General features: G+C 48.8%; 1 protein-coding gene across 1 annotated transcript in view; it reads left to right on the forward strand.

Annotated features, from left to right (window-relative positions):
• The first annotated feature begins 416 nt into the window (after positions 1-416).
• LOC117711472 (heparan sulfate glucosamine 3-O-sulfotransferase 3B1) overlaps positions 417-24,999 on the forward strand; it is a 36,598-nt gene continuing 12,015 nt past the window's right edge. The window contains exon 1 of the mRNA XM_034507161.2: positions 417-1,431. Within this exon, the coding sequence (XP_034363052.1) occupies positions 878-1,431 (554 nt within the window). The 5' untranslated portion in view covers positions 417-877. The remainder of the gene's footprint in view (positions 1,432-24,999) is intronic.

Below are 24,999 nucleotides of genomic sequence, written 5' to 3' on the forward strand. Positions count from 1 at the left end.
CCTCTTCCATCCCTGTCTCTCTTCCTCTCTTCCTCAGCTCTTACACTCAGGAGCCGGATGGCGGGACACTTGGATGGGGACTCGCGTCTTGTCACATAGGCGACTACAGCCAAAGCTGGCCCCAGAAGCGAGTGTGGAAAAGCGCGCGTGTATAGGAGAGCGCCACTCAACCGAGTGGGACCTCTTTTAGCGTCGGGTCACTCCAGCCAGCATCCTCACCATCTGCTCCTGTCACCAGCCGGTGGCCTCGCCTCCCTGAACCCGCCCCTTGAGTTCTGAAGCCAATAGTAACCCCAGATTGCTCTACCCCCCTTCGCGAACCCTTTCCACACCCCCACGTTCCGAGAGACGATTGGCTGTTTCGACTTGGGTGAAGCTCCGGCATTTGCATGCTGCTCGCGGTTCCTGGTAGGTAGCGCAGCCCGTCACTCGGAAGGCCGGGACCGCCCACTCCACCTCAGTGCTGAGCTCTCTTCCTGCGCATTTCTCAGCCGCAGCCTCAGCGGGCAAGCGCCGGGGCTGCTCTCAGTCTCCTGGTTGCGGGGAGGCAGCCCCGGCGAGCTGCCGTGCGCCCCGTCCAGGGGAACTGGGTGCCGGGTACAGCGTAACTGACAGCGCGTCTGCTCACAATTCCTGCGGCCCGGACTTCGCTTTCCAGCCCCGGCTTCTCGTGGGCATCATGTCAAGAGCCGTCGCCGCTGCAACCGCCGCCGCCACCCGGGAAAGAGCCGCAGCCTCGGCAGCCGCGCGCGCACGAGGGCAATAAACCGAATCACTCCGGGCTCAAAGTGGCAGGGGACCGTCGCGGTGCTCTCTGTTCCGGCGGGACTCGTGCCATGTGCTGAGCCATGCCCCTGGCCGCGCCCGCGGGCCGCCTATGGGGCAGCGCCTGAGCGGCGGCCGGTCCTGCCTCGATGTCCCGGGCCGGTTCCTGCCGCAGCCGCCGCCGCCCCCGCCGCCGGTGAGGAGGAAGCTCGCGCTGCTCTTCGCCATGCTTTGCATCTGGCTGTACATGTTCTTGTACTCGTGCGCCGGTTCTTGTACCGCCGCTCCCGGCCAGCTGCTCCTGGGCTCGGGGTCCCGCGCCACTCACGCTCAGCCAGCCCTGGTCACAGCTCCGAATGAGACATCTCCTAAGATGCCCTTCCGGGCACCTTCGGCCAATTTACTGGCTGCAGGCAAGGATAAGACAGTAGGCGCCGGGAGCCAGGAGGAACAGAGTCCAGAGGCGCCGGACTCCCCCAGTCCCATCTCCAGCTTCTTCAGCGGCGCTGGGAGCAAGCAGCTGCCGCAGGCCATCATCATCGGCGTGAAGAAGGGCGGCACGCGGGCGTTGCTGGAGTTTCTGCGCGTGCACCCCGACGTGCGCGCCGTGGGCGCCGAGCCCCACTTTTTCGACCGCAGCTACCACAAGGGTCTTGCCTGGTACCGGTGAGTTTCCTCTCCAGGGGCCGCTGCTCCGGCCGCGATCCCAACCGCTAGTCCCTACCGGCCGTTGCGCGTCAGGTGGAGAGGGAAACAGGGGTACAACTTCGGTCAACCTAGGGCGAGCGGGGACCAAAGTGCGACAGCACATTGTGGGTGGACAGTTGCGGAGAATTCAGATGCTCCGGGGTAGGCTGAGACAGCCACCTAGAGAAACTTATAGGTTGGCACCGTTGACTGGTACACTGCACCCTAGAACCATTTAGGCGACCTCGCCACAAAGACACCCGGCAGCTACTGGGACAGCGCCGGAGGAATTGGTTACTTTTTGGCTGTGGCCATGTCCCACTCGAATAACTCGGCGTGGCTAGGATTTTGTTGTCTCTCTTGCAGCCGGGGACGCGGGGAGGAGTGTTGGGCGCCTCTGGGTCACAGCCTACAATGTGCACCAACTGCTAGAGTCGCTTCTGCTGCCCAGATGGGGAGAGGGGCGCAGGCTAAGGCGCGGCGCCAAGGCTGTTTCGAGTCTGTTAACTTTTTGTTACAATTCTCCGTGTTGCCGGAATCCGAAGGGGGTCTGACCGGCTTGGCTGGCGAGCGGCTTGGGCTCGGGAGGGTAACGGGGAGGCTGCGCGACTTTGCTGGCTGCGGCGCGCCGGGCGTGGAGCTGTGCTGGTCCCTGTCGGGCAAAGGCGCGCACTGCAGCCCGCAGCCTCTTCGAAGGCTTCTGGGCGCCTGAGGCGCTGCCGGCCTGCTGCCGCCTCGCCTCCCGGGCCTCTGTGCTGGGAGGGCCTCGACAAGGACGTGTATTTCCGCGGACCCCGTACATGTCCGAGCTCAAAGAATATCTCTGGACCATTGATTGAGAAATGGGGGTTGTTTCGAGGTCGTGGCTTCCGGCTGTGAGCCCAGTTCTAAAGGGACCGAGGCTCCCGGGTCACATTCACGACCTCTGCCCACTGCATCCCGGGCTGCTGGTCTGGGTGAGTTGCTGGAGGGGGGTCACACCCCAGTTTCCGGAAACGCAGCCGGGTCCCCAGCCCCTTAGGTCATCACCCAGCACTCGCGTTTCCCCCTATTTTCTCCCTGAGACCCAATTACTTTCAAAGAGGGTCACGACTTCCGAAAACAAGGAGAAACACGAACCCGAACCCCGCTCTCTGCCTCGACCATACTTTCTAGGACACGGATGGCGTGGCAAATAAAAGGGCCTGACCCTGAGGATTAAAGCAGCTCCTTTCCCAGCCTCTCTCGCCCCCTCCCCTTTGTTCTTTATGTCTTTTTTTTTTTTTTTTTTTTTTAATTGTGAAGAGTTGACCAAGTCTGGAGGTTTAAGCCAGCAGTGTTGATTTCCCTTCTCACAGTTCCCAGGACACTGCGGGCTAAGAATGGAGACTCGGGTGCAACGCTCGGATTCCCGTCCGGTGGGTCCTGGTGCTCTCATCCGGGCACTGGGAATAACGTGGATTCTGGGTGGGCCAGGAAGGGCGAATACTTGGGTGCAGCCAGGAGCAGTTTATCACGGGGGCCATCGCTAACTGTAGGCTATTGCCATCGATGTGTTGTTAATACCATTTGCCTCTTTCCCACCACTCGTCCTATACACACCTTCCTGGGATAAATTCCGAGGACCGGGTGGCAAGCTAATCGTTAGAATCATTTTTGGCGGAGCCGAGCCCGAGGCAGCCTGAGGCTTCTTTGGTCAGACCCACTCCGGGCTGGGTTGGTAGCAAGTGGCAGGCGAGTCACTGAACCCTTGAAAGTTTGAGAGGCACCTGGGGTAGGTGGTGGAAATCCCCGCTGGAAGATTCACGCGGAGGCGGAGGCAGAGGTGGCTGCCTCCACCTGCCACCGCCCTTGGGGCTCCGGAGGCCCTCATTTCTCTTAGGCGGCGGTGGAGAGCACAGCAGAATAGCGCGGCGGGGCCGGGCGACCCTAAGCCTCGCCGCCAGCAGCCTGCAGGCCACCCGGGCTCCAACAGGCTGCGGGGAACCAGGGTCCTTTTTCTTCTGAAGCCACCGGGAGGCAAAGGCCTCGCGGAGGTGACCTGGTGATCTAGCTGCAGTAGCGCAAGCGTCCCCTCCGCTCGACCTTCCCTGGCTGTCCCACCAGTGACCAGTGTGCCAGCAGAGACTGATTATTTTCTTAAAGAAAAAAAAAAAAACTAGTGCTGTTTATTTAAAACTTGTAAATCATTTTAGACTGTTCTGAGTTCCTGGAGAAATGTAAGGACTTCGCGATTAATTTGAAAGCAACCCTGCAACTCTAAATCCAACAGGCTCAGGAGACGCTGACCCAGAGGGTTACACCTATCTCCTCCCAGCTGGAGTCCACCCGGCTCTCCCCGCTGTGCTCCAAACCAGGCCTGCAGGGTCTCTCCTGCTCTGTCCCGAGATAGGCCGTCCCGCTGGAGAACAGCATAAATAATGATTAACCAGAGAGCTGCAAGGCACAATCGTGGTTAAAACAGGTCCTCAAAGCCGAAGTGTGAGCAAGGGGAGGCGCTTTTAAAGCCTTTGAGACAAAATGGGAGGGGGTATGGAATGGATGGTTGAGTTCTGGGGTCAGCAGGCAATCGGTTGTAGAATGAGGGTCGTGGCTGTGTCTGAGCGAGTTGTTAATGAGTTTAATGGATTAATATACAGACCTGCCAGGGGCCCAGGGCCTGGTGGATTTTCCTGGATGCCAGGGAATTTGCCATCCCTACAGCTCCCTACCAATGCACCATCAGCCAACGGGTGGCCCAGACTCCTGGGAGGTCAGAGCCTGCCTTGGTGGCAATTGGAGCTGACCTTGCCGCCGCCGCCACCACCCAGACATCGGGAGTCTTTACAGCGCCCAAGTTTGCAAAATCAAAGCTAATATGAACTTGTTCGTGTGCTTGAGGCCCAGTTTGTACAGAATTCGGAGCTGACTTCCCAGTTGATATCCAGAGTTCTTTAATCACTTTCCAAACTTAGTGCCTGCTGGTGATATCTGAGGGGCTCATGGGGCTGTGGTTTCTGAGAGGTTTGGGGTAGGAGGCCAGGAACTTACAACCTTCTGATGTAGCAAGCCGCCATTCAGCTTGGCTTTCAGCTTGGCGTGAAGATTTAAACTGGTGGAGAGGCATCGATGAAGCAGTTTTTAGAAAGCATTTCTTGATCCAGTTCAAGTTTTTGTAAATTTTCAAGAATTTGATGACCAGAGTTTAGGAGTTAAATTAGCCAGACGTTATATGATCGTCATTTGCTCCACAGTAGTGGGAACTTTTTTTTTTTCCCCCCCACAGGATCAGGTCCCCTTTCAATTTCAGTTGTACAAAATAAATTAGGGGGTGGTGGTGTCGATGACCTCTCTCTCTCTCTCTCTCTCTCTCTCTCTCTCTCTCTCTCTCTCTCTCTTTCTGTTTAAACAATATTGTAGTTAAACTGTACTAAACGTTGGTTGCAGGCACTGTTTCAAGTGCTATGGTTAGCTGGTTTAATCCTCATTACCATCCTGTGACGTGGATACCTTTGACAGATGAGGAAACACAGGCCCGAACAGAGAGGTTAATCGACTTGCTCAAAGTCTCACAGCTAGAAAGTGACAAGAGTTCTTACTCCAACAGGGCATCCTTCTGTGCCAGGCTCCCTGACTTTAGTGACGAAAACATGCTGTTCGTCATGTGTAATTCTTCAAAGTGATGTCTGCTCTAGTAGCGTTTGAAGGTTTCCTGCCCACCTCCGGAGGCCCCGTGCAGAGTGCCCACTTTGTCATTTATCTTAAAACCTTTGTAATGCCGGGACAATCGACTGGGAATCATCTTGCACTGGTTTCTTACTAGATGAGGATAATCATACCATTCTGTCACTTTTATTTCTCTGCACAGGACGGCTAGAATCAAAGGAGTCATTAAAATGACAAAAATATCCCTCAAGTATAGAGGCTGAAAAAACAGCCAGTGTCTCATGGAGGAAGTGGTTTATTCAATGCCATTTGCCCCCTTCAGGCTGGGAGGCCCAGGTTAAGTGACATGTTCCTAAGCTCTTTGGAATTAATTTGTTCATTTAAAACGATAGAATGATCCGAAGTCAAGAAGGACACAGTGATTACTCCGTGCTCATTAATCAGAAGACAGATATAGCCAGGACTCTGAGGTTTTCCTAGAGATACTAAAATCCAGTAATAAATGGCTCCCGGTGACAGCTGAAAACAGTAATTTCCTCTATATTTTTAGCTGATCTCCTACCTCCACAAGCCTAGTCTGTTTCTAAAAACTTGGTGCCAGTCCTGTTTCTGGCTTCCCTGGAGGCTCTGATCTCATTGGGGATAATCTGTTTCTAAATAATTGTGCTTCCTAGGTTCGCAGTCTAAGCCAAATACACGGCTCACTTCCAGGCTGCTGGGAGAAGGTCAGCCATCCACATTGAGATGCAACAATTTGAAATACAAACCATGATGTTAGAATGCTGTCAGGGTTTACCAGCAGGACTGTTTAGCATGTGTTGAGCTCTGTTTTTAATTAGGCCCCCAAATTATGCCATAAAATGGTTGATTAATCTTTTACAAGTTGGGAGGGGGGAATATAACATAAATTAACCTAATCATCAGTGTTTTCCCAGATGCTGAGTTAATAAAATTGTCGATATTTAATAGTGGCCTATTAGTTTTAGATAAATAAAATGCCAAAATGTATGAATTAAATTGCATTTATTATCTTCCAAGTGGTAGGTTATTATCCAACAGGTCTGCGAGGATTAGTTCAGAGTCCTTGTCTTAGGAGACATTCTTTAAAGATTGGTGCTACAGTAAAGAGAAATTAAATGCCAACTACATTAGATGTTGTTTTTTAAAAAAGGAATCTACTTATTTAAAAAAGCAGTAGTTTACTGTCCACTAATGATGAGATGTGTTCTCCAGTCAGCAGCCCCCCATTGCCACTGCAAAGTGATCGTACACATTTGTTCCTCTGATTTTGTTTTTTGTTTGTTTTATGTTTTGAAAATCAGCACCTCACAAATTCTCATTCTAAATAGGCATGCTCCAGTTTGAGCCCTTCAGTTTGAAACAGATTTAACATAAGGTTCTCTTTTTCTACAAAATGACTATTCAAATCACTAAAGCTATTTACAATTGAAAGTTCACTAGGAATAAAAATAAATAAATAAATAAAGCAAAACAAACACCACTGGCAGCTCCCCAGTGAGATTAGAGGTGGTGTGTTTACCAAGCCTCAGACCTGAAGCTCAGGACCAAGACAGCTCACCCACTGCTCTGGGTCTGCATTCTCACTCTACGAACATGGAAGTTAAACTGATCGCCAGGGCACAGAATGCCCACCCCACAGGCTCAGCACAGCAGCCTCTATTGCTATAAAGAGGGCTTCAACAGAACTTTACTCCTCAGAGAGTAAGAGGAACTTGAAGGCTGGGCTGGTGGGAGAGGTTGGACTCTCCTACCACCCCCACCCCAAGCACATGGCATAGTGTCAAGGATAATGAGAGCCTATCCTGCCTTCTTCAAGTGACAGGAGAGAAGAGATGGGTTACCTGTGTCATTGAAGACCAGGAAAGGTTTTTTTGTATATATATATCAAGATGGTCCTAACAAGGTAACGAGTTAAATATATTGCCTTGTTAGGACCATCTTGTTCCTTGTTGTTAAGACTATCCAACCCCAGAACGGCTGCTTCTGCCTGTCAGACAAGTTCTTTCTCTTGTCCAGAGATGGGGGAGGTTAGCTGTGAGGAGCAATAATTATTCTTAGTAACTCGATAGTAAATTCTGTTATAGCCAAGAGGCTAAGCGTTACAACATCCCTGTAGCTTTCTTGAAACCCCACAGCTAAGTTTTGAGCAGGAGGAGTGGCTCTCTCTATTTAAAATTCTTTTATGTCTGTACTTCACACACTCCACTGTCGTTTGACAAATATTTTTTTTTTTAAAAAAATAGCCTACGTTACTGACTCACTCAAAAACTTACTTCACTGTGACATGTAAGAAACATGGATAGATAAAGGAAGCTGTACTGCCCCGTCTTTGCCCCCACAACATTATGACGTTCTGTAGAACAGCAGGGCGAATCTAGTTAACAATAGTACATTATAGAACAGAATAGGAGAACTTTTATGTACCCACCACGAAGGGATGATAAAAGCATAAGGTGATGGTTATGAGAATAACCCCAAGACTATACAGAAATTAAGACATCACGTTCAACCTCAAGACTACATACAAACAGTCTCAGTCAAAAACCAAATGTAAAATTAAGTGTACAGTCCTGTAAATAAACGTGATTGGTATGTAGTCATGTAAATAGACCTTTGTAAAGAGGAGTTCGATTTTCTCACTATTTAAAAGGACATGCAGTGTGTTAGAACAAGATATTTTTCTTGTAAGCCTGGCAGATGTGAACCTTGAGCGCTCCTGTTTATGTCAGGCCTCTGGCACTTCAACTCAGCCAGACTGCTTTGAATCGCTTTGGAGGAAACCGTGACCATTCCATGTGTGCTCGTCCGCGACTTGGTGGGGCGCAGGATACAGAATTTCTGGGTTCCAGGATTTGCCTCAAACCACCCTGCAACCTTATATTAAGCCAGAAAAAAAAAAAAAAAAAGTTTCAAGGCGGTTTCTGGGCATTGAGATTAGGGGTAGCCAGTGAAAAGTGAAAAATATTCTGGGAGGAGCCGAGAGGAGCCGCTTGCCACGCCCTCTCCTGATATAAGGGAGGAGTCTCCCCCTTTCCAGGCCTGGTGACATTAGTGTGCAATAGGGGCCCACGCCTGCTGGCCGCTGCCACGCGTGCGCTTCTGGCGAGTCCTCACCTGTGGGGCTGAGCTGCCTCGGCCCGCGCTGATTGGTCGGAGGGACTGCCCGGAGACCAATGGCGTCGGACCTGTACGGAGCTCCGCCCACGGGCTTTCTCCGAGAGCTTCTCTCTGCACGTCTACCCTCCTGTTAGCTTCGCTTCTCTGTATCCCGCAGCATTAGAGACTCCTGCGCTGCGGGGGCCGGCCTTCAGGACACCGGCCTTCAAGCGTTCAATGGAAACTAACTTCATTTTGACCTAGGGAGAAGGAATGAGTTGTTTTCTCATGGTGGCGCTGAAAAAAAAAAAAAAAAGCAAGATTTATTCCGTTCTTCCTGCACTAAAGTGCACTCTCAGAAAAGCTGACACAATTAGATCCCCTCCGGATCCCTCCCAGGGCCTTCTGGAAACTGGTCCTCATTCAGTCTAGCTCCTTACTCTTGGCTGGCTGCTTGGCTAGTCCCTGGAGCCCTCCCATATGATTGTTCCAGAGGCTCCGGGCATTTAGCATATGCCAGCTCCACCAGTTAACACAGATACACAAAGAAGAAACATCCTGTTTCCACCCACGAGCTTCTCAGAAGCCCCAAATGGGTGTGTGTGTGTGTGTGTGTGTGTGTGTGTGTGTGTGTGTGCTGGAGGGAGTGGAGCAAAGCTTACTTCTGAAGCCGGTTCCAGCTAAGTCACCCAGGCTGATTTTTTTACCTTGGGGGTCTTTCCGGCGACTAAGTAGGTTGGATTAGAGATGTGTGTCACCAGGTTCAATGAATAAGGCCCTCTTATAAATTGTATTTACGCCCCTTCCCCAACTGATCTGACAAGAGTGTATTTATTGAGTGAGCACTTGCCATAAAAAAGATAGATTTCATTTTCTGGAGTAAATGCGATGCACAGAGATTTCCCTTGTACCCTCATTTGTACATGCCATTCTCCCAAGACGCACTCTCCAGCAAGGGATGATTTCATACAGTGGATGAACCTGTGTATGCAGGTCTTCACTCAGGGCCCGGTTCAAATCACAGTGCTGGAATAAGGGCCTATGCCACCAGCCCAGCTTTTTATAGAAGTTTGGCAGCCTGTAAACATTGCTGCCAGTGTTGAGGATGTGGACCACAAACAGCAGTTCAGATATGGTGCTACCTTGCAAAGAGTCCTGCTGGGTAGCCTCTCTCAGCTGTACTGGACATGGAAGACAGTGTTGTTCATCTTTGCCCCTATTCCTTGTCCTCCCACAAATAGCCTGTTTCCCTCATTTGTAACCTGGGATAGGACAAAGCAACACACCCTGTTCCATGTGAAGAGTATGCTTTTCATGGTTCAGTTTCCACAGCCCAGTTCCTCACAGATATTCTGAATGATGTTGTTCCTCACAGACAGACATTCTGAATGATGTTGTTCCTCACAGACAGACATTCTGAAAGAGGTTGTTCCTCACAGACAGACATCCTGAAAGAGGTTGTTCCTCACAGACAGACGTCCTGAAAGAGGTTGTTCCTCACAGACAGACATCCTGAAAGAGGTTGTTCCTCACAGACAGACATCCTGAAAGAGGTTGTTCCTCACAGACAGACATCCTGAAAGAGGTTGTTCCTCACAGACAGACATCCTGAAAGAGGTTGTTCCTCACAGACAGACATCCTGAAAGAGGTTGTTCCTCACAAACATTATGAATGAGGTTTGCCATCTATTTTCATCCACTTCACTTCCTTTGCATTTTGAACCTTTGTAACCATCCTGGGACAGGTCTGCTTAGTCAGTCTACCTACCTGAGTCAATTTCAGTGAGAAATTTTTGTTTTTAATTTTTTTAGTTCCCTAATAGAATTTTTCCACCTGTTGGTGCGTCTTAAGGTCTGTCCTTTGCTACAGAAACTTTTGTACCTGAGAAAGTCACCTGTCTCTGATGCCAATATTCCTCACACACAGCTGAGGCTGGGCTCAACAGTGTGGCTGAACCAATGATACACTGTGTGTGTGTGTGTGTGTGTGTGTGTGTGTGTGTGTGTGTGTGTGTAGGTAGCCTTGTACCTTCTATCCTGTCATGTAGAGTGGCCACACATAGAGTGTTGTGAGTCAGTGGTGTTTACAGAGCACCCACTTCTGTCCCATCCTCTGTCCAGTGAGCTCCCTGGCTAAAGTTATTAGAATCATAAGTGTCTAATTGTGTGTGTGTGTGTGAAAGAGAGAGAGAGAGAGAGATTACATATATATGACACACGTAAATATATGTCTAATTTCATTTAACCTAGCATTTGCTCTTGAGCCAGAATCCAGAATCTTGTATGTATCTTGTTTTCATTCATATCAACCATTATCTTGGATGCCAAGTGATGGTTTGGATGTCAATTTGGAGTGTGTTGGTGGAGCAAACCTCTGAGTTCTCTTGCACTTATTTGACCTCCTGATCTTGTTCTCTGTTTCTGCTTTTGCCCCCTCCCTCGTTACCTCCCTCCCTTCATCTGTAACCTAGGAACCTGGATTTGTTTGAATCAAATCCTATACATAAATCTACCTCCTGGGGTATCTGCTCAGACCTTATGGGGCTGCACCCTCCAAGATGTTTGCTACGAAATGAACAATAAAGAAGGAGAAGCAATCGACAGTAAATCAAAGACGGGGTTAGGAAGTGGCCAAGGCTGAGGAGTGGGAAGCAGCCTTGCTAGTGAGGGTTTCAAGTCAGGTCTTGCCACCAGGCTTCTTCAGCAGGCCTACCCTGCCTGTTGTTCCCCTGAGCAGGCTAATTGCAGGTTCGGCTTTCAGTGGAGCAGCGCAGGTCTGCTTTCAAAGGCGAGTGTTGTGAGTCGGTTGGTGGTGTTTACAGAGCACGGTGTTTGCCTGTGTTGGAAAAGATGAAGCTGGTCTCCGCCCTGCTCAGCTCAGTACTCTTGTGGTCTGTGTGTGTTTTGTCCAGGTCCCGAGATCATTGTTCTTCCTGGATGCAATGCTGAAATCTTCACTAAATAATGCGAACAACACTTAGAAACATCAGCAGCCTGGGGCTGGAAACAAAGCCAGTAACTTTAGGAGGAGGAGGGGGAGGAGGAGGAGGAGGAGGAAGAAGAGGAGGAAGAGGAGGAGGAGGAGGAGGGCACATGTTCTGTTTCTGTGTTTGCTGCCACAGAGATGCTGAGTCCCACAGCACCGGAAACAGAGGAGCTCTCTGGATTAGGTGTCATTAGGACAGGAGGCAGGTGGGACCTTTTAGCTGAAGAACTTGGGGTGGATTACTGCTGATGCATACTTAGGTTTCAGGGGTGTCTGAATTTCAGCCTGCTGGGATCACCTTATCTCCTGGCCCACTGTCTTGGGTAGGCTCCTCCCCTTAGTGACATTCTAACACCTGCCAGGATGCCCACCCCGCCACGCAGAGGCAGGCATTTGGCAGAGCCAGTCCACAGGGCAGAGAGTGAACTGCCTGGCACACAGCAGGATCCTGTTTGCTGGACCTTGGCTAGCTAGCCATGCTTATCTCATTTCTGGCCCTCTAATGTTCCGTGTCTGTTTCAGGGACATTTAATGCCCCTCTTCTATTTCCTTGGGGCCTGGATGGAAATCAGGCAGTTAGTTACAGGGCAGGTTTGCTGCCAGTCATGCCTATGTGGTACTTCTCATGCCTGTCTGCCATTCATTCATCATTTTCCCCACCAAGTTTTGAACATGTAGTCTGGACTGAGCAGTAAGTCAGCACTTAGAGAGTAAGCAAGCTGTTGGTTTCCTGTCTGGATCCTTGGGGAGCTCATAGTATAGGCTAGGGCCGATCTCCTGAGAAGCATATGAAGCAAAGAGAGATGCAGCAGGCTCAAGCAAAAGACCCTACTGAGTTGAGCTTTGAAGGGAACGAGCTTGTTGGCTGATCATTTAATAAACTGATAAGGTGTTCAGGGCAGAGAAAAAGACCTGAGAGTCATGGTTGATTGGAGCACACAGGAAGTCAGAGATCAGGCATGAGAGGGATCTGGAGGCAGGAGAAGCCTTCATTTTACTAGTCAGAAGGAGCTCTCAGACGACTATGTTTGTCTATGTCAAGGATTGTCACCAGCTTTGCTTGAGCTGTATGTCTGAATTGTTCATGTGTATTTATGAGAGAAGTGAAATCGTTTGATATGTCAAGGCAAGGTAGACGTGGAAAGTGGTAGCACTAAGCTTGCTGGACCAGACTTGCTCAGGCATCTTAGGCAGATGCCATGTTCTCACCAGCTGTCAGACCAGTGTCCACGCACAGCTTTTGGGTGTCCAAGTGCTCCAGGTCCATGGATGTCTTCTTCCTTTTGGACTCTGAAGCTCTGTAGGGAAGGGCCATGGTCTATTATTTCTATCCACCCTTGAGGCTGGATGCATAAGAACATGGGCCATAGGCTGCTGTGGGCCTGGCTGGCAGCTTCTGGCTGTCCTTTACCAATCTCTGTGGAGCTAGGGCTCTGGCATGACTGGGCAGGGATCCTCTGCCAGCATATGAGCCAGAAGGCCTGTGAAGGAATGCCACATGGGCAGGGCCAACCTTCATTTTTTAGGGCTCAGACTTCTGGGGCCTGGAGAAGCCACATTGGCTCCCAATTGCCCTCATTTCTATATGGCCTAGGCCTGTCCCTGCCTGGACTACAGAGTAACCCGGCTCTGTCTGGAGCCTTCCAGGAGGGTGTATATAAGTAATTGAAACTGTTGATCAGTTCTGAGAACTGCACCCCATATCCAGTGTACTGAAGTTATAGGACACCCCAGGAGAGGTGCAGCTACTGGGTAGGGCTGCCCTCACCCCGCCTCCCTTCCCACTATCTCCTCCCCAGGGCACAGCCACTCACTCATTTTTAGTTATTTTTAGGATTGTGTCTTCTTCCAGTTACAGCTGGAAACCCCAAAACAGGCTCCTGAGGATTTTGTGTTCTGAATAAAGAACATTTGCAAGGAGTGGCTGGGCAGCCTCCTGTACGTGGGCATTCCCTCCTTATGTAAGGAGATAGGAAGGCAATGGATGAATGCAGGCGATAGACACCAGTTATCCAAGAAGATATAAGGCTAATTGTGTTTCTGCCTCTAACTGTGGAGGGGGTTTTGGTTTGGAGTGGTGGGTAAGTGCATAGGACATACTCGACACTGAAAGTATAAAGTTCTTTTTTGTTGTTGGTTTTTCTTTCTTTCTTTTCTTTTCTTTTTTTTTTTTTTTTAAAGATTTATTTATTTTATATGTATGAGTACACTGTAGCTGTCTTCAGACACACCAGAAGAGGGCATCAGATCTCATTACAGATGGTTGTGAGCCACCATGAGACTGCTGGGAACTGAGTTCAGGACCTCTGGAAGAGCAGTCAGTGCTCTTAACCGCTGAGCCACCTCTCCAGCCCTGACAGTGTAAAGTTTAATGTGAAACTTGACAACATTCTGTTGTGGATGATGCTCTAACCGAATACATGTTCATTAGGTTTTATTGACTTTTATTGACTGGTTAATTATAGTATGTGATTTGTTTATTTATTCTCAAGTTTTTTTTAAATAATAAGTTTATGCAAAAAAAAATGTTCTACTTGATGCCCAAGTATCAGTTGTGCTCTGACTTAGACTTAAATTGGGATTTTGCCCCGGTTCTAAAACTCCTCTGCTTCTCTTTCCCCCCGTAGAATAATAACTTGTAGAGTTCTTTCTGTCTGAGGACTGTCATGGGGACCAGCAGTGGACCCAGGAAGCAGAAAGGAGTGAGGTGTCTTCAGAAGGAATTTTGTTCTGTTATTCGGATGCTCCCTGCTTTGGGTTTTGTTCTTTATAGTTACTATTGTGTTTGGATGGGAGATGCTCTCCACGTGCTCACAGCTTTAAATGGTTGTTCACAGCTGGTGCTGCCTGGGGAGGTCATAATCCTTCTTCAGCAGGCTCCACTTCCTGTCCACACTGTACTTCCTGGGACTGCTCTGTGACCAGGCAACTTCCTGTTTCTGCCACCGTATCTTTCTTGCGGTGATAGATTGTATCTCTCCGAAACTACAAGCCACAGAAGTGCTTTCTCCCTTCGGTTTGTTCAGGGTATTTTTATCACAGCCACAGAACTAAGACAGATGCAGTCTGATATATCTTGCAATTTATCGGGCACTTGCTTTTTGTTCCTCCTGACTAGCCGGCTTTTGCCAATATTTGAGGTGAGGGTTCCCCCCTGTAGACTCCCATCACGATGTAGCTGTCTGCTGCCAGGCCTTTCTCTCAGCAGAACTGTGTGCCTTGGTAAGTTCTTCCTGTCTAAAGTTGCTTCTAATCAGGTGTTTTGTCACAATGACAAATGACTAAAACAGGTTGACTAATGAGGGCTATCCTGTGCTTCCATACCCATGTCCTCAAGTATTTTATCCTGGAAGCCAAAACTGCAATTCTCCAGAACAGTTCTCAGCAAGGACTGCTTTTGCCAATGAGCAGAAAAGATGGAGCCTAGAATGAAAGGCCGTTTCTAGAGCGCCTTCGTGATGAGGGAGAGGGTGTACATCCTCAAAGCGGCTGCTGGTCGTTGGGGTGGAGCCTGTCATTAAAGGAAAGCCCTGTAATTAGAAATTCTACTTCCAAGAGAGACCTGCAGCTGGAGCAGCTGCAGACTCTCCACACAGCATTCCTGGATGATGAAGAGGGGGATGCTGGAGCCAGGGTACCCATCCGGCAGTAAATGGATGGCTCTGTAGGTAGCCATCTATCTGAGGATGTGGTCAATCCCCTCCCCATTGCAGGGGCCAGGGATAAGGGATATACAGCTGATTCTCTCCTCACTGGCTCCCCACTTCCAACCCCACCCTTCTCGGTTCCTTCTTCCTTTCTGATCTCAACATCCCTTCATTGTTTTCCCCCCTCAATGCCAGACTTCTTCCCGAGGATTGAACTTGGGCCCTTGTACATGCTAGCCAAGTATTCCGTAGGCATGAGCCATCAACCTCAGGCCTCGGTGCCAAATGTCATTAAGATGTCAACTCCAGCCAAGGCTGACAGTGCACACCTACACTCCCAGCACTTGGTAGGCAGGCAGGAGGATCTCAGTCCGAGGCTACTTAGTACAAACTCCATCTCAAAACAAGCTAACAAAAAAAAAAAAAAAACAACCCACTCTCTTCATTCTCTTGCATAGTGTAACCTGTTTTGCTGTGCCCTTTTATCTGACCACCAAAGGAGAGGCTGGGTCAGGGGACAAGAAATTCTAGGGGCCTACTCAGTGGCTGGGTTGCCCCTAGGATCACTGGCTCAAGAGACATATCCACTGTCTGGTTTATAGCTAGGCTAATTTAATTTTCAGCTCAGAGGCCACCCCCCATTTGGTGGTAATCTCAGATAGTTAATGAGCTAGAAGGAGAGCCAGCTTATGGGATGGCCTCTCACTCCTTGCCTCAGTGGCTTAGCAGGACTGATTTATTAGCTGTTTGTTCCTGGTGTGATTGGGCCCAGGCAGTCTGGCACGGCTTCCTGATTCAACCCTCTTCTAAAGACCCACTGGGCTCTGGCTTCTGGCCTTAGCTTTTGGACCTCTCTCTTCCTTTCACAGCTGGGGTTGAGTGGAAGGGAGGAGAGCCTAGGACACAGAGAGCCTCAGGCCAGCTCATCTGCCCAGCCTGCAGTGCCTGTGAAACTCCTCCAGCTCTTTATTTCGGAAGCATTTGTCCCTAGCCAAGCCGGCATTGAGCAATTCTGGCCTGAAATTCATTCTCAACATTTGGTCAAGGGTTTTCCTTCTGTAGGACTATGATACATTTGAGAAAAGACTGAAAGCCCGCTCTGCAGAGTGGAATTGTCGGAGCTGGGGAAGGCAAAGCAGTGGGCTTTTAGCTTTGTGACTATTGGCTTCAGGGAAGGGTTCACCTCTGCTTCCTAAATTAATCTGCCTTCCTTACACACACTGGTTCATTATGCCGTCACACCCTTTTCATCAACCTTGGAGTACACTTATAACCTGGATGGGATCTGGGACCCTCTGAGGCCATGTGGGACTTCTGTTAAATAGGTAGCTTGTTAATAACCAACCACTGCTGTATGTCTGTACCATCTCATATATGGCATCTCATGGATATGAACATATATATATATACTCCCATATAATAAACAGCATGTTTGTTCTTATCATTGCAAACAATATCAATTTGAAACCAGACCTTTTCAGGTTTGACTGGCAGGCAGGGAGTGCAGAGACCGAACTCTTTAGAAAGGAGGTCAGTGATAATGGGTGGGTCAGAGAGCAATGCTGATGACAGTTGCACATTTTGATACCATAGGCTGGCTCCCCTTCTAGCTCATTAGCCATCTGAGATTACCACCGTGTGTGTGTGTGTGTGTGTGTGTGTGTGTGTGTGTGTGTGTGTGTGTGGTGGCCCAGTGTGTGTGTGGTGGCCCATCTTAGGATAGCCTCGGGATGGACATGACGCTAGAAACTCAACTGTCTAGAGCCTGAGTTCCTGATCCCTCATTGCCCTATATAAAGCTTGGGGTCCAGAGGCTTGTGCTCCCTAAGCTACTTTGCTCTCACCTTTAAATGTAAAGAACCAGAGCGTCCCCTTGTGTCCATCCTTCGCTTGCCCCATCTGCAGGGATCTGTGGTAACATGGCTGATGTAGGGTAAGGCTGTTTCTTCCTTCCCAGAGGCAGACTGCTATGTTTCTGAGACAGAGGACTTGGAACATCATGCAAGGCAGTGTCTTTGAGGTTTGGCTGAACCACTTGGACCTCACCCTTTGAAAGCTTAATGAAATACAATGGCCTCAGCCTCGCAGACAGTATCGCAGAATGAGCTGAGCCCATGGGACTCATTCGATGAGATCAGAAAACCCAGGGGACACCATCTATGTCTACTCTGCCCTGTTAGCACCTAGAGCAGACTGGTTAGACCTTGAGCAGCGGGTGGGCTGACCTTAGGAGCTCTGACCCTGTGTCTGTGCACTCCTAAAGCTGAGGGCCAGTTTCCATTTGTTTGCTTCAGAGAGGACCCTCTGCTTTCTCAGCTTCTGTAACTCCTAAAAGCCTAGGTGCTAGCCCACTGCATGGGATTCAGTCACTATCATTAGTTTCTTTTTGCTTTTTGCTCCCTGTCCAGCATCCCCCACCCCGACGTACTTTTGACCAGCAAGAGTCTTGCCTTGTAGCACACACAGCTCAGAATTTCCTCCACCTTGCCTCAGGTTCCAGCCATATGTCACCTGTACGTGGCTGCACACCCTTCTTGCTTACCATAATATTTAATGAGTCTCATTTCTGTTCTTAGAAAGGAGCTTCAGTGGCTATGATTTTTCCTCTGTGATGTATGATACACTCAAACCATGAACAAAACCAGATCTTTCCTTCTTCTTTAACCTGCTCTTGTCAAGCGTTTTTGCTACAGGGACAATGAAGGCACAACTAACCCACAGCCTTGTGGAGCTAGGCCCACACTGGATGAGGAGACTGGAGCAGGTCCTCTTCAGACTGTGCTTGGTCCCAGGCTGTCTGTCACTTGGGAGTCTTGGCACCTCTGAATGAGTTACCCTGCATTTAGCAAACCCAGGAGAGCTTTCAGTTTGATTTGTTTCCCAAATGTGCTAACAGGGCTGAGGCAAACAGGCTCTGATCCTTTCTTTAGGTGGTGTTTACTTATGGGCTTAGAGTGTGTTCTCAGCCCAGGGACTTGGGAGTGGATTTCCAGGGGGAGAGACAATACTTAGAAGTTAGATATGGCTTTGTCAGGTCCCAGAGAACCCAGAGGCTGGATGGCGCCTCTCCAAGGGAGGCAATCACTGGCTTACAGGGACAATCCCCAGCTCACACCATGCATCCCCCTATCCCACCATCCACCCTCACCCCCACAATAGCCAAACATCTTAGCAGCAGCCTGATAGCCTAGAATCTGAAACAGCATTGGTTGTATGTCCATTTCTGTCTAGGCTTACTTGTGGGTTGAGAGCCAGAATCTTCTTGGTTTATCATCTTTCTTGAATGACCCCACCCTCAAAGTGGGAGGGAACTGTTCCTTAGGTAGATCAGAGCACACTGGTGCACCTTCCTCTTAGCTCTCCCGTGGCCAGCTTTCTCCTCTCTCAAAGTTGTTTTTTTAATGGGTTGACTTTCACTCCTATTGGCTCCCACCCCATCACCAGATACACACCGTTTCATTTATTTTGATATATCTTTCTGGGAAGGTCCATAAAATGGGGTGTGTGTGTGTGTGTGTGTGTGTGTGTGTAAGTACATATATGAATTATGACATTGAAAGAAGTTCAGTAGTTAGGAATATAAAGTGAATATAAAGTGAAGTCAGGAATCAGCCACATTTGGTGCCTCTGACTGACTGTGTCTTTTCAGCATTCATCAACAGGTGAGTGACAGTTATGCAAGCTCAGAGCCTGCTGTGTAGAATAGCTCAGGATTATCTCCAACTCAAAAAAATCCTCTTGCCTCGGGTTCCAAACACACCCCCCCACACCACACATAGCTAAACCTCAGAGTTCATCCAGCTTTATTGTTCCAGGATAATGAAAGGAAGAGAAGGATGTAAGAAGGAGAGAGAAAGGGGAAGGAAAACAGGAAGGACCGCCGCTCCTTTCCAGATGGACAGACCAAGATCATGTTAAGTTTTTTTTTTTTTTTATCTTACATCCTTAGTGAAGGAAACAGGCAAGTCTTACTGCTTTAAGAGAAAAGCCAAACGAATTGGTGAGCTTCCTTGTAAAGGGATGGTGACATGAATTTACAAATGGATGATGAACCTTGACATAGGGAAGTGAGAAAGAAGATCCATGGACCTTGGGCCAGCAAGGCTTACTCTGCATCTCCGAGTTCATGATTTCCATCCTGATGAGACACACTGTCTGTAACTTCCGGAGCTCCCAGGTCACCAAGGCTCTAATCTTGACAGTGCAGAGCTTTCAGTGCAGACATCTCTTAATGTTTTCTTACTATTCCAAACACATTTCTGGACTTCTGTATTGATCTATTTAAAACTAGTCTTTGGCAGACCCATGGAATTGATAATTGGCTAAAACCTCAAATCTTTTTGAAGACCCTTCTTGGTGTCTCTTTCTGAGATTGCTCTTCATGACACTCATCTGTATGGTGTGACTTCTCATTCCCTCTGAGGCCAAAGGCAGGTTCTACCTGTCTCTTGTTTGTTTGCTTACTCTTCATTTCTCTAGCAATTTTCCACTCTTGTCAGTGTGCAAACAAGACACAACCCAGTCTCCAGACTCCCTGAGGACTAGTCAGAGAGGACTGATAAAGGTCATGGTAAGGCTTGCATGTTTGCTGGGAAGAGAGCGGTTACTAAAGACAGCAAGGGTTGCATTCAGATTTATTACATTGTTCCCGGAGGTGGAAGGTCTCTGGGGAACAAGGAACATCATGATACTTTAGAGAAACAGCTCTTAGTTAGGCTGAATAGTTAGAGAGAAAACTACCAAAGAAACATCACTCACTTGGAGAAAGCATTTGAAAATCATGCTTAAAGCACCATGGAAGGCTTACAAGATTTTGAGATTTGTCATTCAAAAAGATGTCTGTCATCAAATAGACGGGCAGGGTAGGTAAGGGAAACCTCAGCCTGCCTCCCATTATTGATGGAAAGTAAGAGACAGTTTGTTCTCTAAGCCTGCTGTGGTAGTGTTCTCAGGTAATCTCAGCACCAGATGGCTGAAGCAGGAAGATGATGAGTTCTGAGCCAGAGTGGGCTACAAAACAAGATCCTGTCATTGAGAGAGGGAGGGATGAGGGGTGCTAAAGAGACAGAGGGAGGGAGGGAGGGAGGGAGGGAGGGAGGGAGGGAGGGAGGGGGAGAGAGAGAGAGAGAGAGAGAGAGAGAGAGAGAGAGAGAGAGAGAGAGAGAATGTTCCTTTTCAGAGACAAATATGAGTTATAAACCAACAACAGAAATTCAGGTTGCCTCAAATGGCATGATCTACCATCAAAATGGTTACATATGCTTTTACAGTCATAGGACAGACACTGTCACAGATCAGTGCATTTCCAGATTCACTGGTGGGGGGACATCAGCACACCAGGCATCTGTAGGAGAATTCTACTATAGATCTGATGCTCCATCTGATGGTGCTACCCTACCTTTTGGGTTGGTGGCATCTGGGGGTGTGCTACACTAATACATTCTATAGGTTTTATCTGATAGTCAGGAGAATGTCAGCTTGACTATAGAGGAGAGTGATAAATGGCTACTGAGAATAAAGACAGCCCAACATCATTTCAGCTTTCAATCTGCAACAGTTGAACTTCTTCCACTCACAAAGTTCAAGTCAGTCAGTCTCCAGTCTCCAACATAAGCATGTTTTTTTTTTTTTTTTTTTTTCCCCAGAAACTTAGTTTCACCCTTTTGGGCTCAGTCAGTTGGGAGGTCACATGAGCACTATTCATTGGGAGACTTCCAGAAGTGGACTTACTAGCTCATCTCCCACGGAGGACAGACTGTTTGTGTGTCATCCTGCTTTTTCTCTGGCTGTTGGTCCCGTCAGACATCTTGAATATCTCAGCCTGCCATTGCCTGATGGATGCCTGGGCATGCAAACCCATGTTAAGAACAACCGAAGCAGATAGTGCATCCTGTGGCTACTCACCACAGCCACCTTCTTCGCTGTCACTAACCATTGTGTTTTATGGGTTCGAACCAGAGGGCGTAGCTTATTACCAGCCAACACTCAGGGCTGCTTGCTTATGCCTCTCAAGTGGCCTAGATCCTCTGATCTCAGAGCACATTTGTTCTTTGCTTCTGATTGACAGTCAAGCCCGGGACCTTCTTAATGTCGATGGCCTCTTAATGTAATTGTGTCACTTAATGTAATGGGAGTGGTGATACATAAACGTGACATTGTTGAGAGTTGGAGGCTGAGACCCCGTGATAATTTATCCTTCCAGGTTGACCTCAATTCTCTTTACATGTCTGCCCCATGACCTTCCGTTCTGTGCCGTAAGCATAGCTGGCTGCTTCCTTTTTGATGCCTCGACAGCTTTGGAGAATGCTCGCCGGTATTTTGCTGTCTTATTGATTCTTATTTCAAAGATTGACATCTTTAAAGTTCTCAGTGCCAAACATGGATGCCTGTAAGATGTCGTAAAATATTTTGCTTTCAGACATACAGGCTTGGTTCTGGAGAGGTGATGCAGCGGATCAGAGCATGGGGTGTTCTTCCAGAGGACTGAGTTCGGTTCTCATTACCCACATGCTGGCACATATCTGTAACTCCATTTCTGGGAAGATCCAATACACCTTTTGACCTCCAAGGGCACCAGGCAGGAAAGCGGTGCTCAGACATATATGCAGGCAAAACACCCAGATTAATAAAATAAGAAAGAAATGAAAAGCCAGATATATAGGTGTAAAAAGAAGTCGCTGTGACACTTGTGCAAGGCAAATGGTTAATCTCATGTCATTCTTAGCTCCCTTGGTAACTGGAGTCATACTTGATTTCCTTGTTGTGTCTACTTTTGTTCCCTTGGAGTGGGCAGGGTGAGGATGCTTTCTTAGAACACGAAAGATGCTGAAGATTTTTATCTGAGGATTCACCAGTCAGGCAACACCACCTAAAAAGTTTCCATAGGCTACAATAACTGATGACGGAGCATAGTCAGATCCTGTACAATATTTACCAGTTGCCTCGGCCACCAAAATTTTCCCCCTTTCCTGCCTTCCAGTGTGAGCTATTACCAGGCCAAATGGAGTCTGGAGCGATCTGTTGCATATTTGTGGTTGACTATAACAATGAAAACGTGAGCCTAGGCAGGATGGGGAGCCCTTTTCTCCTGGTTGACTCTGAGATGCTTCTAATCAATAGCAAACGTGGTCTCCCACCTAGGGGGAGCTGTGCTGGGGTTTCCAACTGCTGTTAAGCTAAGGTTTACCACCCCCCTCCCCCCCCCCATGCCCTGGTCAGCTTTAAATGTACAGACAAGCCATCCAGGAAACACACTGAGAGAAGTTGGGCAAAATGGGACAGCAGCTGGTCTTTGGCCATGCTTCTAGGTCCACACCTCCTGAGTTGCTGTGTTAAAAAGGACTTCTTTACTTTTCTAAAATATTCTTGGGTCCTTTAAAGTCTGTGACAAGAGGAGTGGACCTGCATCCACTTGCTCACACCTGCCTTCCTTGGAGAGTGTGAGTGGCTAAGCAGAGAGAGGGAGGTGGGGGAGGGTTGCTCAATAAGCAAAGGAGGGTTGGGCAGGGTGCTGGATTAGACATTGTCTCCGATTTAATTCCCAAGGGGGAGAAGAAAGCTCCCTGATGGCTTGGATCATGACTTTTCACCAGCCTCTGGTGGACCTCTGTCTCCACACTCCTGTCTGCTGCCTCATCCCATGTCCTGCCTCAGTTATCTTTGTGTCCACCATCCTTGGTGGACCTGAGAGGAGAGTGTGTGCGGTGAGAGGGGATACAGGGAATCAGGACTCTTCCCAACGATTGTTCTTAAACAAGACACTGAACTTAAGAATTGAACCTGTGCAGTGTTTTTTCCTCTCCAGTTGTCCATCCCTCACCCGGGAGCGAGGGGCCATCAGAGGGAATGAGGCCAGACCACCCTCTCACATCCCTGGGAGAATTCTGTTGCTTTCAAAGCTCCTTCACCTAAAAACTATGTTTGATTGGAGGAGGGTGGGGTGGAGGAGGAAGAGGTGAAAGGAAGGAAGGAAGGAAGGAAGGAAGGAAGGAAGGAAGGAAGGAAGAAAGTAAGTTAAGGAAGTGGAAGGACAACGTTTCCATTTCAAGGAAGAGAAAAACCGCACAGCCAGACCCGGACCATTTTTCTTTGTACTTCAACCAAACAGCTTACAATTAAGTGCTCAGGTTTAAGGCGTATTTGACATTAACCTCTCCCAGACTATATCTCCTGAGGTCTGTTTTCTGCCTCCCTCCCCACCCCCCAAGGAGCATCTTGTAAGTACTCATTATCAAGTGTGGATGGTTTCTGCTTACTCTTTGCCAGCTCTTTCCAACCTGATGCCGGGTACAGGGGAAGGCAGATGTGAAGGTGGCGATTGTAAGGGTTATTTACACAACCTTTAAGCAGACCCGTTAATTTTATTAAAAAGTTATTGTTGTTTGTTGTTGTTGTTGCTTATGTGTAGGTGCCCGCACGCTCCTGCTTGTGTCTGTGGGAGGAAGAGGGCGACTTTTGGAACTTAGTCCTCTCCTTCTACCTTCCACTCTGGGAACTGAACTTAAGTCATGGAGTTTGGGGGGCAAAGTTTTTATCTGCTGGGCTGTCTCACTGGTCCAAATGTATTTGGTCCATTTGTATACATTGGAAAAACTGAGTCCAAGGCTTTGGTATGGTTGGTTCGAGGTCCCATTCTGGTGCAAGGCAGGATGGGAAGAAGCTCAGGCTTTCTTAGGCTACTGGGCCACTGTGTAGAGAGGCTGGCTTTCTGCCCCTCTCTGAATTTTTAGAGTCAAGTGGGGTGGGGTCGTATTCAGCATTTTCCATTGGCTTTTGAGTGAATCTGCGCGCGCGCACACACACACCCACACACCCACACCCACACACCCCCCACAGTAAACTGCCTAAGCCTGGATCCAGTGTGAAGGTGGTGAAGGCACAGGGCTGGCTGGATCTGCATCCACACGGGGTATTTCTAACTTCTTGGGATCAATCGTCCTGTGGTGGGCCTCTGGGCCATTCGGTTCTTCTTTCTGGGTCTCCAGCTGCCCTTCCCACTGTCTGGGCCTCTTTTACTTTTGCTTCTGCTTTCTACAAAGTCTGCCTGCCAGAAAAACTTCTGTCTTTCTAATGATTTTAAGGTTTATTATTTTTTTTTCCAGGAAACGGGACCCAGATCCCTCAGATTTCGCAAGATTTGTCCTTCTCAGGCCTCGGTGAGGTGCAGTAAACAGAAGCGGGGAGCTTGGAGCGGGAACACAAAGCTCATTAGCTTTTCACTCCCCCTTCAAGGCCCAGCCCCTTCCCGGAACAGGAACCGCCCCCTTTGTGAGCTGGGCCTAAGACCCAGGCAAAGGCCTGAAGGAAAGGGGGCTCCAGCTGCCTGGGCAGTGAGATGCTCATTTGCTCCCCACCCCCCAGCATTGAAAAGCTTTTATTTCAGAGCAGCATTGAAACTCCAGGACAATGGAGGCCAACTCCTTGGGCAGCAGTTGAGGCCAGGACTGGGGAGCCATCCTTTGTTATTTCTCTTCTTTCCAACCCATTACCTTAAAAAAGAAAAAGAAAGAACGAAAAGAGAAAGGACGAAAGAACCCATGAACTTTTTAAGAATCGTGACATCACTTCCGCAAGACCTGAAATCTAGACTATTTACAGTTTCATTTGAAATTATTTTACACTCTCCCAAAGGGAGTGCTTTGATATGCAAACATCTCCCCAAAGGGAGACAGTCACTTATGGAGATGTGGCCTTTTGAAGGGGCTCTGCGCTGGTGGGCTCCAGGCCTCTGAGGAAGTGAGAAGGCCCAGATGAAGGCCCACACTGACAACTGATAGCACTGTCCTCCTCCACCAAATGGAGTCCCCTGGGAGGAAAGAGGAGTGTACCATAAAGGAGAAGGGATCTCAGTTAGCTTATACTTCGTGCTAGCTGCCCCGATCACACAGGCTGACTCTCCCAGCTCAGCTTCTTTCCCAGCCCAGGCTGGGAACTGTCTTCCTACAGAAAGGGACAAGGGAGGAACTGTTGTTCCCTCACCCCTGAGGCCTCACTGTGTCTTACAGTGTCACCAGGTGCAAGCACAGCAGAGAATTTGGGGTTGCCAAATTTCAGCAGGTTTTAGCACGCATGCCTGCTGCTGCAGCACAGCCTGTGGTGAGGACTCTACCAGCCTCGGTGCAGTCTGTCTGCCTGGAGCACCAGTTGCCCTCTGCCCAAGGTTGGCAGCTGCTA

This window comes from Arvicanthis niloticus, chromosome 6, assembly GCF_011762505.2.
Source record: "Arvicanthis niloticus isolate mArvNil1 chromosome 6, mArvNil1.pat.X, whole genome shotgun sequence".
In the NCBI taxonomy this organism is placed as follows: Eukaryota; Metazoa; Chordata; class Mammalia; order Rodentia; family Muridae; genus Arvicanthis; species Arvicanthis niloticus.